The sequence below is a fragment of the Rhinopithecus roxellana genome, chromosome 14 (genome assembly GCF_007565055.1).
Source record: "Rhinopithecus roxellana isolate Shanxi Qingling chromosome 14, ASM756505v1, whole genome shotgun sequence".
Taxonomy (NCBI): domain Eukaryota; kingdom Metazoa; phylum Chordata; class Mammalia; order Primates; family Cercopithecidae; genus Rhinopithecus; species Rhinopithecus roxellana.
In genome coordinates, this window is record NC_044562.1 from 77,862,249 (window position 1) to 77,877,822 (window position 15,574).

Sequence of the window (15,574 nt, forward strand, 5' to 3'; positions counted from 1 at the left end):
AGTAGCTGGGATTACAGGCGCCCACTACCATGCCCGGCTAATTTTTGTATTTTCAGTAAAGATAGGATTTCACCATGTTGGCCAGGCTGGTCTCAAACTCCTGACATCAAGTGATCTACCCACCTCAGCCTCCCAAAGTGCTGAGATTACAGGCATGAGCCACCGCACCCAGCCATGGGGTGTATAATTTTAAGAGTATCACTTCCTCTAAAGAATTCATGGTTCTTCAGAAGGAACGGATATTTACTGAGTTCCTGCCATGTTCTAGGAACTGTGCTAGGTATTGGGGATATGAAGCAGTAAAGATACATTCTCTGCTCTCAAGGAATCTACAGTTTGAGTGGGGAGACAGACGTGGAAACAAATAATTCCAGTATGGCTTGACATGCTCCCTCTCCCCTCATTATTATAAAGTTCTGTAAAAGGCACAACGCTGACATAAACACGTGAAGGAAGGGGCCTCTGAGTCCTCCTGGGGCAGTCAGGGGAAGCGTTGCTTGTTCAATTTTTCTAGAATGTGCAGGGAGTTTGGAGGAGAGAATGATATTGCATAGAAAGGGGCAGATCCTTTATGACGTTGTGTGTTAAAGACTTTTAGTGCACCCTATAAGCACTGGGAAGCCACAGAATAATTATGAGTAGGGCATGACTTGATCGGTTTAGGGATTCAGAAAGATCACATTGACTGTTTTGTGCAGGATAAATTGTGGTGAGATCCAGGGAGAGTATTATGAAAGCTGCTGCTCTAGTTGGAGCAGAGATCTGAATCATCACCCAGAAACACCCAGCCCCTATAAGATGGAATGTTCTGGGTAGCCAGAAAAAGCCAGATAACAAAACTACTACTAGAAGTGGATTAGGGAAAGCACATATGCTAAGCTATAGCCAGCTCTCCTACATCTAGAGCCTGTGGGTGCTTTGGCCTCCTGCATCAGGCGGGCAGAAGACCACGTCCAAACACTCCATGTTCAGGGAGAGGGAGAGCACCTGATATTTTAGCAGTCTGGTCATCCATGGCACCATGTGAGAATGACAGGGGGAAATGGAGGAGGTGTCTGAGTAGCCAGACTTGGATTTTCTTCACATTTCCAGGTGAAGGAGGTACACAGGATGCTGATATTCTGCCTCAAAATATACACAATATGGGCTGGGTATGGTGGCTCACACCTGTAATCCCAGCACTTTGGGAGGCCCAGGTGGGAGGATCACCTGAGGTCAGCAGTTCGAGACCAGTCTGGCCAACATGGTGAAACCTCATCTCTACTAAACATACAAAAAATAGCCGGGTGTAGTAGCAGGAGGCTGCTACTCAGGAGGCTGAGGCAGGAGAATTGCTTGAACCCGGGAGGCAGAGGTTGCAGTGAGCCGAGATTGCGCCATTGCACTCCGGCCTGGGTGGCAGAGTGAGACTCTGTCTCAAAACAACAACAATACGAGACTTTGTCTCAAAACAACAACAACAACACAATATTATCTAGCCATAAAGAGGAACGAAATAACGATACATGATACTGATACATGGATGAACTTCAAAAACATTATATTTTGCTCTATTTTAATTTTTTCACAGAGACAGTGTTTTGCTATGTTGCCCAGGCTGGTCTCAAACTCTGGGGCTCAAATGATCCGCCCACCTTGGCCTCCCAAAGTGCTAGGTGTGCACCATTGCACCCGGCCAAAAACATTACACTATGAAAAGGGAGTCACCTACTGTATGATTCCATTTATATGAAATATCCAAAATAGGTAAATCTAGCAGATTGCTGTTTGTCAGGGGCTGGAGGGGAGAAGGAAATGAGGAATAGCCGTTTAATGGATGTGGAGTTTGTTTGCGGCGTGATGAAAACATTGTGGAAGTAGATCAAAGTGGTGGTTGCACACATTGTGAATGTACTAAATACCACTGAATTGTCCACTTTAAGACAGTTAATATTTTATGTGAATTTCACCTCAAACACACATATTCATGCATGCACACTCTAGCATCATGAGCGTCAGAGCAGATATTGAAATATGTCACAGACCTGGTGTTAAATGATAGCTCTGCCAGCTGTGAGGCCTAAAACCCATCACTTGATTTATTTCCTTTTTCTTTTTTTTTTCTTTTTTTGTTTTTGAGATGGAGTCTTACTATGTCACCCGGGCTGGAGTGCAGTGGCCAGATCTCAGCTCACTGCAAGCTCCGCCTCCCGGGTTTACGCCATTCTCCTGCCTCATCCTCCCGAGTAGCTGGGACTACAGGCGCCCGCCACCTCCCCGGCTAGTTTTTTAGTATTTTTTAGTAGAGATGGGGTTTCACCGTGTTAGCCAGGATGGTCTCGATCTCCTGATCTCGTGATCCACCCATCTCAGCCTCCCAAAGTGCTGGGATTATAGGCTTGAGCCACTGCGCCCGGCTTTTTTTTTCAAGACAGTCTCACTCCATCACCCAGGCTGGAATGCAGTGGAACCTCCACCTCCTGGGTTCAAGCGATTCTCATGCCTCAGCCTCCCAAGTAGCTAGAATTACAGGCACATGCCACTACATCTGGCTAAGTTTTGTATTTTCAGTAGAGATAGGGTTTCACTGTGTTGGCCAGGCTGGTCTGGAACTCCTGACCTCAAGTGATCCAATTGCCTCAGCCTCCCGAAGTGCTGGGATTACAGGCGTGAGCCACCGCGCCCACCCCCCATCACTTAATTTATAAGAGGCTCAGCTTCCCATGTGAGTAGTAACCTACTTCATATGGCAGCAGTGAGGATTCATTGAAATCATGCAAGTAAAGTGCATTTCACCATGTCAGATGTACAACATCTGACAGTAAGCTTTAAATAAATCTTACTGTTAATATTATTATCTGTACTCCTCACACAGACAACTCCAAATTTATTCAACTACTTTTATTTTAGCTCTCAGGTATTTTTAGGCTACAGCTGATTTAATTGAATGTATGCCAATTTGCTTTCTTTGGCTAAACGAATTTTGCCATGAATAAACATTTTCACATTTTCACATAACAAAGAACTTGGTCATCATTAAAAAGAAATGTAAAGTGTAGGTCCACAAAGGTATGAGCTACAACTACTCCAGTTCAGACCCATAGCAAATATCACTAAGTGATTATGATGCTCCATCCTAGATGCAGTGTCAGAATCCTCCTTAACACAGCATTGCAGGGAGGCGATCAGTTGGTCAGTGCTGGGATGCAAGATGACACTAATTGGCCATCTCATTCTATAATTTGTTCCTTATGGAGAGATACTTGTTACCAAGAAATCTTAATGTACAGTACATATTTAGTTCCTGAAGTCCTCTATGAAGGCCAGCAAATCATTGACGATTACAGAAATTCCCCACTTTTACTACTGTGCAGTTGGTTCAGGAGGAGGAATTTAACATAACCCTTATGATACATATTTAAACAAAAAATAACATGAAAGAGAGAAAAAGGAAGGTAGCGAGGGAAGAAAATACACTATGGTTTTATGGTTTCATACTAATACTTGACATTGTAGTGATGGTTTTATGGTGTCCTATTAATACTTGACATTGTAGTGATGCTGTACAATAGGGGTGTCCAATCTTTTGCCTTCCCTGGACCATACTGGAAGAAGAATTGTCTTCTACCACACATAAAATACACGAACACTAACAATAGCTAATGAGCTTTAAAAAGTCACAAAACAAAATCTCATAATGTTTTAAGAAAGTTTACACATTTGTGTTGGGCCACATTCAAAGCCATCCTGGGCCACATGAGGAAAGTGGGCTCAGGATTGGACAAGCTTGCTCTACAATACTCAAGGGTACATGTGATCCTCACTGGTAGATGGGTGGATATTACTATCCCACAGCTTAGGAAACAAAGTCTTGGAAGATCAAATGCCTTAAGGTCCTGTAACTACCCAGTCATGGAGTGTATTAATTTCCTAGGGCTGCTGTAATAAAGTATCACAAATCGAGGGACTTAAACAACAGACATTGGTTGTCTCCAGTCTGAGGGATAGAATTCCAAGATCAAGATGTCGGCAGGGCTACTCTCACTCTGCAAGTACTAGGGAAGAATCTGTTCCGGGTTTCTCTCCAGTTGCTGGTAGTTCTTGGCCTAAGACAGCATAACTCCAGTCTTCACATATCTTATCTGTGTGTCTGTGTAGACATTGCCCCATTTTAAAACACGCCAGTCATACTAGAGTAGGGCCTATCCTACTCCAGTATGACCTCATCTTAACTAGTTACATCTGTAATGACACCATTTGAGATACTGAGGATTAGAACCTCAACATAGGAATTTTGAGGGGACACAATTCGATCCATGACATGGGGGATTGAAGCCAGGCTTTCTGTACATGTGTATGAAGCACTGCTTGAGCCTCAGGGTTCCACCTTTGAGCCTCTTTTAAAGGCAAAAATTCTCATTATTCACTAAAATATGGGCTTTTAAATAAAATTATTCTTTCAAAAAATCATTAAATAGCCCTTCACACTAAAAATAAATTATGAGATTTCCCCTCCATTCACTAACCTGGTATGACAGCTAAATATTATGCATGTGATGACCCTAGAAAGTTCTGAATTAAAATACTAAGAAGGCAGTGGAAGCCGCACATATGCCCAAAAGCACATAAGACCAAGAGAATCTATGATGACTTCGTGTATCTAAATTTTCTGTTATAAATTTTTAATTCATTAAAACACACCCACACATACACCCCTTTCTTCATTAGTGCCAAAGGGCTATGTCTGTTATTTTTATCCCTGCCAGAAATCATCACTGGGCTGAAAGAATGTAGTACTGGTGACATGAGCCTGCATTTCCATTTTTAATTAAAATTCTAACTGACCCAGAGCCAGATTTCCTTCTGCACCGGAGCCTGTGGAAGCACCATAACAGAAGCAGCAGAGAATGGAAGAGCAGGCAGGAAGCTGGGAGTTTTGCACTGAACCAGAAAGACATCACAGCTCTTAGGAGAAGACCTGGAAAGGTGCCAACACGGCCACCGTACTGCTCCCACCTTGTCCTTACTTTCCTTATCGCTCCCCACAGGCCACACATCAGCCCTGGGGTTCAGAGGGATCCTGACAGCTACTCCTCAAGATCCTCTCTGTCGTGATTCATCCCACTCTGGGCCCTATAGTTTCCCTCCCTGACTCGTACATTTCTTTGGATAGCATTACTATTGTGAGTTATAGTATTCATCACTGTCATTTGATACTATTCATTTGATAATAATATACTCATCACTAGTATTTGCTGGGCTTTCACTCTGTATCTCACTTAATTTTCAGTCACCCTATAAAGTAGCGTGATGCAGACTGCTTCCTGTCCATACACTCTCCCCTTTACTTAGGGATAGAGCCCCATTAGTGACCTGGGTCCACTGCTGCCCAGTCAGAGAACTGTATTTCTTAGCTTCCTTTGCAGCTAGGTGTGGCCATATGATAAAGTTGTAGCTAACGATATATTGTGTGAAACTGCCAGAGAGCCTCCCCACCACTGCCCCTGAGATGGAGTCTTTCTCTGCCACCCAGGCTAGAGTGCAGTGGTGTGATCTCGGCTCACTGCAACCTCTGCCTCCTGGATTCAAGCAATTCTCCTGCCTCAGCCTCCCGAGTAGCTGGGATTACAGGTGCCCACCACCATATCTGGCTAATTTTTTGTATTTTTAGTAGAGACGGGGTTTCACATGTTGGCCAGGCTGGTCTTGAACCCCTGACCTTGTGATCCGCCCGCCTTGGTCTCCCAAAGTGCTAAGATTATAGGCGTGAGCCACCACACCCAGCCCAGAGAGTCTTAAGGTAAGGAGACTTGCATTTTTCTCTCTTTCTAGCTAAAATACATATGTGAATGTCAGAGCTCCAGCAGCCATCTTGGCCCATGAGGTTCCACAGGAATGGAAATCATATTTAGTGGGGCAGCTTGAGGGCAGGAGCCCGGGTGGCTGCCATGTGGCCCTGCCACACCAGCAGTACATATTTGGCCTAACTCTCAGCCGATTTCATGTGAGAGAAAAATAAAAGCCTAATTCTTCAAAGCCACTGTTTTTTGGGTTTTCTATCACATACGGACTTGATCTTAATGCCAACTGTTATTATTATAGAAGTATTATTATTCTCATTTTGCAGATGAGGAAATTGAGGCTCAGAAAAGTTAAGTGACTTGTTCAAGGCCAAAAATCTAATAGGCAGTGCTAGAATACAATTTGACTTTAGATCCTGTGCTCTTAATCTCTCCAACATATATTTTCAAAAAAGCCCTGTTTCCATTCTGAAAACACTGGAGTCACGTTTAACTCTTCCCTCTCTGTGGTACCTGTCTCCTCCTATAGTTAGTTGCCAAGCACTATGGATTCTGCCTCCCAGAGTCCAGGCATCCATTTTCCTTCCCACTGTTCCTTCCCCATGGAGAAGACTGTGGCTGGCTGACAGCAGAGAGAGATACTCAAGTTGGAGAAGGTATTCCCCAGGCCAGGTGGGGAAGGTAGGGTTGTTTGCAGAGCAAAGAAGTGAAGGTGAGCCTGCGTCGAATATCTTTTTTTTTTTTTTTTGGAAACAAAGTCTCTCTTCATCATTTAGGCTAGAGTGCAATGGCATAATTCACTCACTATAACCTCAAACTCCTGTGGTTCAGGGGATCCTCCCGCTTCAATCTCCTTGGTAGCTGGGACTATATAGGCACACACCACCACGCCTGGCTAATTTTTAAATTTTTTGTGGAGACAGGGTCTCACTTTGTTGCTCAGGCTCAAACTCCTGGTCTCAAGCGATCCTCTCACCTCAGCCCCACAAAGTGCTAGGATTTCAGTCGTAAGCCACCACATCTGGCTTGACTCCTGTTGCAGCCAGTTCTCTCAGGTTGAGGGAGCTGTTGCCATTAAGAAGGGGCGGAGGGGTGTGTGGGTGTGTGTGTTGGTGTGTGTGTGTGTTAGAGGCCTGAACTGTGGAAGTAAGTGAGCTGAAGTCTAAATAAAGAGATAGTGGACAACGGATTGAAACAGCACATTGGTGTCAAAGAAGAGAAAGTCATTGCCACTTTCAAAACACAGTTTCAGAATAGCAGCACAGACCAAATGCAAAGGGTAATAAAAATAATCTCTACTGCTGGTTGAGTGTGAACTCTGGAACAAATTTTCTGGGGTTCAAATCCCAGCTCCACCACTTACTAGCTGTGGTCTTGGGACTCTTGGCCTCTTTTTACCTTAATTTCCATAAAATAAGGATAATATTAGAACTACTTCATAGAATTAAGAGGATTAAGTAAATTATACAACACGTAGAGAACAGTGCCTAGCCTAAGAGTTACATATAGGCCTGGTGCGGTGGCTCACGCCTGTAATCCCAGCACTTTGGGAGGCCAAGGCAGGTGGATCATGAGGTCAGGAATTCAAGACCAGTCTGGCCAACGTGGTGAAACCCCATCTCTACTAAAAATACAAAAATTAGCCAGGCGTGGTGGCACATGCCTGTAATCCCAGCTACTTGGGAGGCTGAAGCAAGAGAATCGCTTGAACCCAGGAGGTTGCAGTGAGCCGAGACTGCGTCACTGCATTCTATCCTGGCAACAGAGCATGACTCCATCTCAAAAACAAACAAACAAAAAGAGTTGAGGCCGGGCGCAGTGGCTCAAGCCTGTAATCCCAGCACTTTGGGAGGCCGAGACGGGCGGATCACGAGGTCAGGAGATCGAGACCATCCTGGCTAACACTGTGAAACCCCGTCTCTACTAAAAAATACAAAAAAACTAGCCGGGCGAGGTGGCGGGTGCCTGTAGTCCCAGCTACTCGGGAGGCTGAGGCAGGAGAATGGCATGAACCCGGGAGGCGGAGCTTGCAGTGAGCTGAGATCCGGCCATTGCACTCCAGCCCGGGCGACAGAGTGAGACTCCGTCCCCAAAAAAAAACAAAAACAAAAAATCAAAAAACAAAAAAACAAAAAAAAGAGTTACGTATGTTAATTATTCTTATTTGTCAAGTACTACATATACATTATGTAATTTAATCCTTGCAGTGATACTACTCTCAGCCCCAATATGACAACTGAGGACCTGCAGTCAGACAGGTTAAATATCTTTTCCAAGATTACACAGCTAGTAGGTGACACAGCTGGATACACATGCTATAGCACTGCTCTTCCACAGCTGCCTCTTCCTGGTGATATTCCAGGTGGCACTCTGGGGAGAGGCGAATGTGTGAGCCACCACCACCAGGCACAAGCACACACAGACAATGCAGCGCTCACCCTCACTTTCTATTATTTCAATTATAGAGTCTTTTCGATTTACAGTATGAAAATCAAGTGTAATTTTTTTAAAAGAAGAAAGAAAAGCCAGTATGGAGAAAATGGTACAGACATAATTTAATGAATCCACAGCAGCTACAAAAGTCAGCTAACATGATGTGCCACAAGCACTAACATAAAATCTATGACATATGCTATAGATCTGGTTTCTCACAAGATCTAAACCCAGCATCTGTCAGGAAATAAACAGGATATGTTGACAACAGTCTAGATTACCCACGTTACTATGCCTTTTTCTTATTTTGTATGAGGCTAAACCTTCATTTATCTCACGTTGCCATGGTTCCTAAGAAGACAGGATATATTCCTAGAATATTCCAGGTATATGTGGGTACCATGTTTCAAACTTCAAGTCACACTGAACTGCTTCCTGGTTTACACTATGAGAAAATCAGATTTTATCAGCTGACTTTATAAGTAGGGTATAAGTGAGATCAAATCAGGCCCTTGGTGTCTTTAGATGATCTATTAGGTAATCTAAATTAGATGTTCTTCAGGGAGATATAACCTTGAAATTCACACATAGCTTTATTTGTTCTTCTCATGAAAAACAAAATCCCAATATTTCAAAATAAGAAAGGATTTGAGTTGCATTTATAAGTGTATTGATCAATATATGTTAAGTGAAGAGTGGATAATTTTGGGGGGGTTAACTTACTTTTTGTGTTAATTTTGAGCTTCTCCATGAGTTTTTATTAATTCATTAATTCCCTGTAGCTCAAGAGATGCTAATTAATTCAAGAAATCATAATAGCTAATGATTGGCTAAATAAATCTAAAATGGAGAGAGTCTGTCACTAGAGATACCACTGCTCATTTTAATTAAAAATTACGAATTTGTGAAGTAATGTAAATAAAGGTTATTGTATCCTTCTACTCTAGGAAGTATTAACCCTTCGCATGGCCTCCTGAGAATCCAACAAGACTTAAATAGCCAAGAATGTCTGTGGAACTTAATCACTGAGTTACGATATTTATCATTGCAATTGTGTTGTTCATTGACACTATAAAGCCATGCGGAATTAAGCAGCCTTGAAACACAAAATGGAGAAAGGCTACGAGCTGAGAATTGTTGCCTTTAGGGAAATACAATCAATGTCAAGCAAACAACCACCCCAAAATGGTTAGCTTTATCAGCATTCAGGCCTACAGTGAAAGCAAATGTTCCAGATCTGAGTTTCAATTTTTAAAGAACAAACATATGCAAATGACCATTAGTCTTCGTAGTTTTATGGCTCAGAGTGATCTTACCTTGTTAACACTCAGTGCAACTGCCTATACCCATTTGAATGTCATTTAGAGGGATAGGAAAGGCTGCTTCAACATTTGTGACTAAATGGCAGGACTCAGCCACAATGCTCACTCTGGGAAATGAGAAATAGACACTCCAGTATGCTAGATGCTGATGCAGTTCAGGAAACACTACCCCAAAATAAGGCCCCTCAGCATACTGAGTATTTTAAGCAGAAGACAATTAAGAAAACCACAAAAACAGAAAGGTCCCTCTGACCTTCTCCCAGCCCCTCTCTCTTGAAGATCCTCATGTGAGGGGTGACCTGCCCTATAATCAGAAGGAAGAAATGTTACACAGAGAGGCTGAGAAGAATCTGAGCACTTGCTAAGTTTCCCCCAGTTGATTACCATTAGATCATACCCCTTTTTTGTTCAATCATACTTCTATACAACTGTCCATCATTCATTAAACCTAACCACAAAAGTAGTTTTCACTTGGTTTTTGAGTGAAGGCTCCTGTGTCACATAAAACTTACATTAAATAAATTTGTTTCACTTTTCTCTTGTTAATCTGTCTTTTGTTATAGGAATGTCAGCCATTAACCTCACAATAGGTGAGGAAAAGATACTACTTTTTCTCCCTTATACCACCCAAGCGAACCACTCCAAGAACAGTTCATGTGCAGGTGACCGTATAGTTCAAGTCGTTATTAAATCCAAAGCTGAGGAGCCATAATGCTGTTGGTGGAACTGCCCTTGACCAAGAGAAATCCATCTTGATTGTCTCACTAATCGGCTCAAGGGCCACTGATGATGAGGTCCTAAATTTAATTCCTAATAAAACCCCTAAAGTTTTAGAGGCAAAATGAGAAAGCATAGCTCACAAATACCTTCTGATTAATGACTTGGAAAGTATATTTGTAGTTTGTTCCAAAGACCTGAAATTAGTTTGAACTTAAAAAGAAAAGTGGCATCCATTAGGTGAAGTTGACAAGGTGAAGTTGACAAAACGAAAATTATTTTTATCTTATCAAAAGGCTACTTCTGAATGGAGCCTCCTGACAAAGCAGAAGTCTGGCTGGTACTTGAACCAGATAAACTTGTTATGCAAATAGCTTTAGTCATAGGGGAAAGGGCTGATAATGAAATCTCTACAAAGCCAACCACACATTATAGAGGTGACAAAACACATCAAGCAGGGTCCTAGCATATGGATAAAAAGCACTGCAGAATTTATGTGAACACTGCATTTAATTTATCATAACTAAGCTGTCAGGAATCATGCTTTGATAAATGCATGGCTAATACATATAAATGAATCAATTATCACTAACAACCAAAGGTTCAGAACCAAACAGGCTGATGCTTCTTTTAAAACCCCCAAACAGGTTTACTAAAAGTATTTTAGACTTTTAGATGTTTTAAAAAATCTCTCCTACTATCTCCAAATTAAGGAGGCTGGAAATAAATCTGAAACACACTAAGCCACATCCCCAGTGCTCCTGCTTTCCTACCTCCCTGGCCCTCTTACACGCATATGCACGTGCACACACAAACAGCCCTGTCCCCTGTCTACATAGCTATAATCACTAGGCTGCAGCCAGACCAGCTTGTTCAGATCCCTGCAGCAGTCAATACGAAATCTTTTGGTGGGCAGTGACCAGCATGGACTAAAAAAGACCTAGAGTATTGAATCGACTCTGTTACGGTTCAGCAGTCACATGAGGACAAAGTATTAAAGGTCTTAAAGCCATTAAGGAACTTTTAGTCCTATTTATTCTTTAAAGAGAAACAGATTTACTGTGGCTTGGTCTACAAAGGGAACTGAAGCAATTATCTGTATAATTCAGGTTAAAAGAAACTTTTCCTAAAATTACCAGATAATCATCTTCTCCAGCCCAGTCTCTCCAATAATGAAAAGCTTATAATCTGAAGGTCTTAATCCTCCATCTTTCTTTCCCTTGCCTCCTAATACAAGCAAGATAAGTATAAAAACAAACTAAGCCTCTCTCTTTAAACAGACATTTCAAAACCAGTGAGTATCATTGTTTTTATTGAATTAGAGATCTGAATAAATATAATGAATGGCATTTGGTCAAACTGCATTTGATAGGCTGAGTAAGGGCAGCCTAGTGTCAGCAGTCTCCCCTACAAAATGAAAGGATATTATCTGGGGCTGGGCTCAGTGGCTCACACCTATAATCCCAGCACTTTGGGAGGCTGAGGTGGGCAGATCACTTGAGGTCAGTAGTTTGAGACCAACCTGGCCAACATGGCGAAACCCCGTCTCTGCTAAAAATACAAAAACTAACTGGTCCTGGTGGCACACAGCTGTAATTCCAGCTACATGGGTAGCTGAGGCACAAGAATCACTTGATCCCAGGAGGCCAAGGTTGCAGTGAGCCAAGATCATGCCACTGCACTCCAGCCTGAGCAACACAGTGAGACTGTCTCAAAAAAAGAAAAAAAGAAAGTATATTATTTGGGAATGGTGAGCAGGCTTCTATTTAAAGATATGTAATATAATAATCAGTCCCCAATTTTGAGAAATATTCCCAAAAATATTGCAGAAGAATTTATGGTTGAAGAACCTAAGATGTTATGGGAAAGCAGGATTGGAGGGCTGAGGTGAATAAGGAATCTATGAACACCTATTATATAAAATTTTTCAGTAATAAAAAACTGTAAAGACAACTCATTAAACAAAAAGAAGACTGATGACATATTTCCATCTTAAACTAGGAATAAACCACATAATCACTTAATTTCTAATTGCCTTCCTGATTCATTATAAACTTTCCAGACTCTCCCTCCCCTGCAATTTCAACAGGATACTTTTTGCTTTGCTCCTGATAGTTTGCACATTCAAAGGCATTGTTTTCTGTGTTTAGCCCTCCATTCTAGTACTCAGGACCTTTTGCAACTCAGAATGAGTGCATCTGAAATTCTCAGAATTGGGAAAAACATAGCAGATCTGAATTGGTGTATAATAGGATTTGCCATAAGGAGCCATCAGTGTTAGGGAGGAATTTCTGCATAGTTGACCCTTGAACAACATGGATTTGAACTGCACGGATGCACTTACACGTGGATTTTCTTCCACCTCTGCTAACGCTGAGACAGCAGAACCAACCCCTCCTCTTCTTCCTCCTCCTCAGCCTATTCAATGTGAAAAAGATGAGGACGAAGACCTTTATGATGATCCACTTCCAAGTAATGAACAGTAAACGCATTTCTCTTCCTTACGACTTTCCTAATAACATTTTCTTTTCTCTAGCTTACTTTATTGTAAGAATACAGTATATAAAACATATAACATATAAAATATGTATTAATCAACAGTTTATGTTATCGGCACGGCTTCCAGTCAACAGTAAGCTATCAGTAGTTAAGATTTTGGAGAGTCAAAAGTTATAGGCAACGTTTGACTTCACAAGGTGGGGGGTAGTCAGCACCCCTAACCCCTGCATTGTTTAAGAGTCAACTGCATTGTGTGTAGTCCAATCCCTGTCATCAATTATGTACCTCTATTCTCAAATCCATCCAAGGAATACTGTGCTTAGTTTATGATTACAAACATACTCTTGAAAAAGAATACATAAGCCAAAGTTTTGTGTCTAATCACATTTTTAGAGGCATCAGGAGAGTTTGGTATGGGAAGCTGTATTCGTGAATATGTAATGGATTTTTCTAGGACAACAGCTTAGACAAGGTCAGTCAAGAGTATCTCTGTGCAGCAATGAAATGAAAAGGAAAAATCTTTGGATCCAGCCTTTATCAGCAAAATCATTGGAACCTTAGCTCCCAGATTTCTTTCCTTGGAGTGGTCCAAAATGTGGTCCCAAGCTACCAGCGTGTCTTCAGCTCTTTAGTTTTCTCTGCCTAGTCTTTTAGGTCCCAAACCTCTGGAAGTGGCTCTTCCACTGCTCTTATGTGAGCATCATTCCTCCTACAAGTATCCGTTTTTCCTCTCAACAGGGCCTGACACCATCACCTTTGACTTGTGGCTGCTCCTAGTGCATTCTGCAGCCAGGGCAAAAATGTCAATGTGGGGCTGAAGGGGCAACAAGATACCCTCCACCCCTGGCCTTCAACTTCATGGTCATGTTCCAACACAGTCTTTCTTAGTAGGGTTCTTTGAGTTCTTTTCCACTCCCCTTTCCTGAGGAACAAAAGTTCAAGAGGGATGGGACAAGCAAACAAATTCAGGGACCCTCAACTGTACTGTATTTGAAATGAAAATGAAATACAGGTTCATAGCTGTTTGCACAAACCCCATGGAGTCAAATGTATTTTGGAATTCAGAATTCTATCGAATTTTAGAAAGGTAAACTGGTACATTTACTGTATATTATGTAACAGCCCCAGCAGGATCTGGGGCAGCACACTACAATCAAACAAATATATCTGCCGCCAAACACATGAATATTCACATTAAGTAAGATAAATAACAACTATAAATAGCCTCACAGTTAACCAAATCAGTTCACGTAAGGTTAGGTTTTGCTGTTAAATGACTCGACTACAAAATAACTTTTATCTTTTGGAGCTCTTTGGATTTTGGAATATGGATAAGTGATTGTTGATCTGTATTGTGATTTATTAAGGAAGATGATCAAAAGACCCACTTTGCTTTATTGCCTGGCTTCTTTGTGAAAGCTAAGTTTGCACAGAGGCATAAATTAGAAAAATTTGTGTTGACCCTTCCCGCTTCTTGTTTATCAGCCATTTTGGTCACTTCTTTTCTCCTCCCACGACCTCTGAACACCTTGTTTGATATGCTAGATCCCACAGTACTTCTTCCAAGCTCCTGTGCCTTGGTACGGTTGGTAATGCCTGGTCTAGATTCCTGTCCCCACAATTCACCAGGCCCCTAGCTTGGGGTCTTGTAACCCCCTCCAGTAGTCTGAGTATCTTTCTCAGATTTAGGACTGGTGTGGTCCAAAAGCTCATGACCCCAACACTGAGCCACTGTTGGTTTCACTGTTGATTCTACTCCTGTCTGAGTCCCAGTAATTCTTGCCTAGTGACATAGCTCCTACCAGGTATGTCACACCATCAGCTTGGCCTTCATTTTGTTCCTCATACCTTCACAGCCTTGGCTGGGATACCTTACCTTGGTACCCCAGGCCTGAGATTTTACTTTGCCCCTCAATCATCTTGGAAACTGGACCCTTGTTCCCAAGCCACAGATCCTAAAGCAAGCCCAGCTTTCACACTGCAAAAACTCTGTTGGAGGCTGCTACCTTCTGCCTTCTCTTTAGTCCCAGTGTGGGCATCGGATTTTTAGATGTTTCATCTCTTCCCATTAAACATGACAAGTTGTCAATATTTGCCGTAGGACAAAGTAGGTTCTCAGATAAATGTGATCCATATGATAAGAAGGACTTATTATAACTGAGAGTCAAATGGAATGCCTTACCTTTCACATCTTGCAAAGGGATGTTCTATCATTTACTGAAACAAACCCTGAGTCACAATGTGCTAACAGGCATAACAACCTCTAGTGCCAAGTAAATTCCACAGCCTGGATTTCTCCAATCACTGATCAAGGCCTTGCTAGATACGCAATTTTTAGTGGAAGAAATACTCACTGTGAAATAAAGTGATTGAATTCTTCACACCATTTTTCTGGATGAAGTAAAGTCGGTGGAGGATTTCTGAAAAAACAACAGCAATTTTTTCTTAAAAAAGAAGAGTTTCATTAAAGGCAAAATATCAACTTGTTTTTATTGATATCATTCTAAATAGCTCCAATAAAATCTGTTTGTTCTCATATAAGAGTCATTTTTTAGTGGTGGATTATAAAGTGCCAACCCCTATTCCTGTAGTCATTCATTTTCATTGACTGAAGACCTACTATGTCCCTGGCCTTCTCAGGACCTGTGAAAATTACAAAGATCAGGAACATTCTTCCAGAAGCAGACACACTAATGAGGGGTGAGGCAAGCGCACAAACTACTATAACAGAACTGAGGATTATTAGTGCTATAAGAAAGCTATAAACATAGTGCCAGAGGTTTTAGTGAAATAGACTTTTAATTGTACAGGATTTTCAGATCA

At 41.8% G+C, this 15,574-nt stretch overlaps 1 protein-coding gene across 1 annotated transcript in view; it reads right to left on the reverse strand.

Moving 5' to 3' along the window:
* Positions 1-15,574, reverse strand: part of MYO3B (myosin IIIB) — a 502,779-nt gene that overhangs the window by 323,509 nt on the left and 163,696 nt on the right. Inside the window, exon 8 of the mRNA XM_010377618.2 lies at positions 15,106-15,171. Coding sequence (XP_010375920.2) covers positions 15,106-15,171 — 66 coding nt within the window. The remainder of the gene's footprint in view (positions 1-15,105; positions 15,172-15,574) is intronic.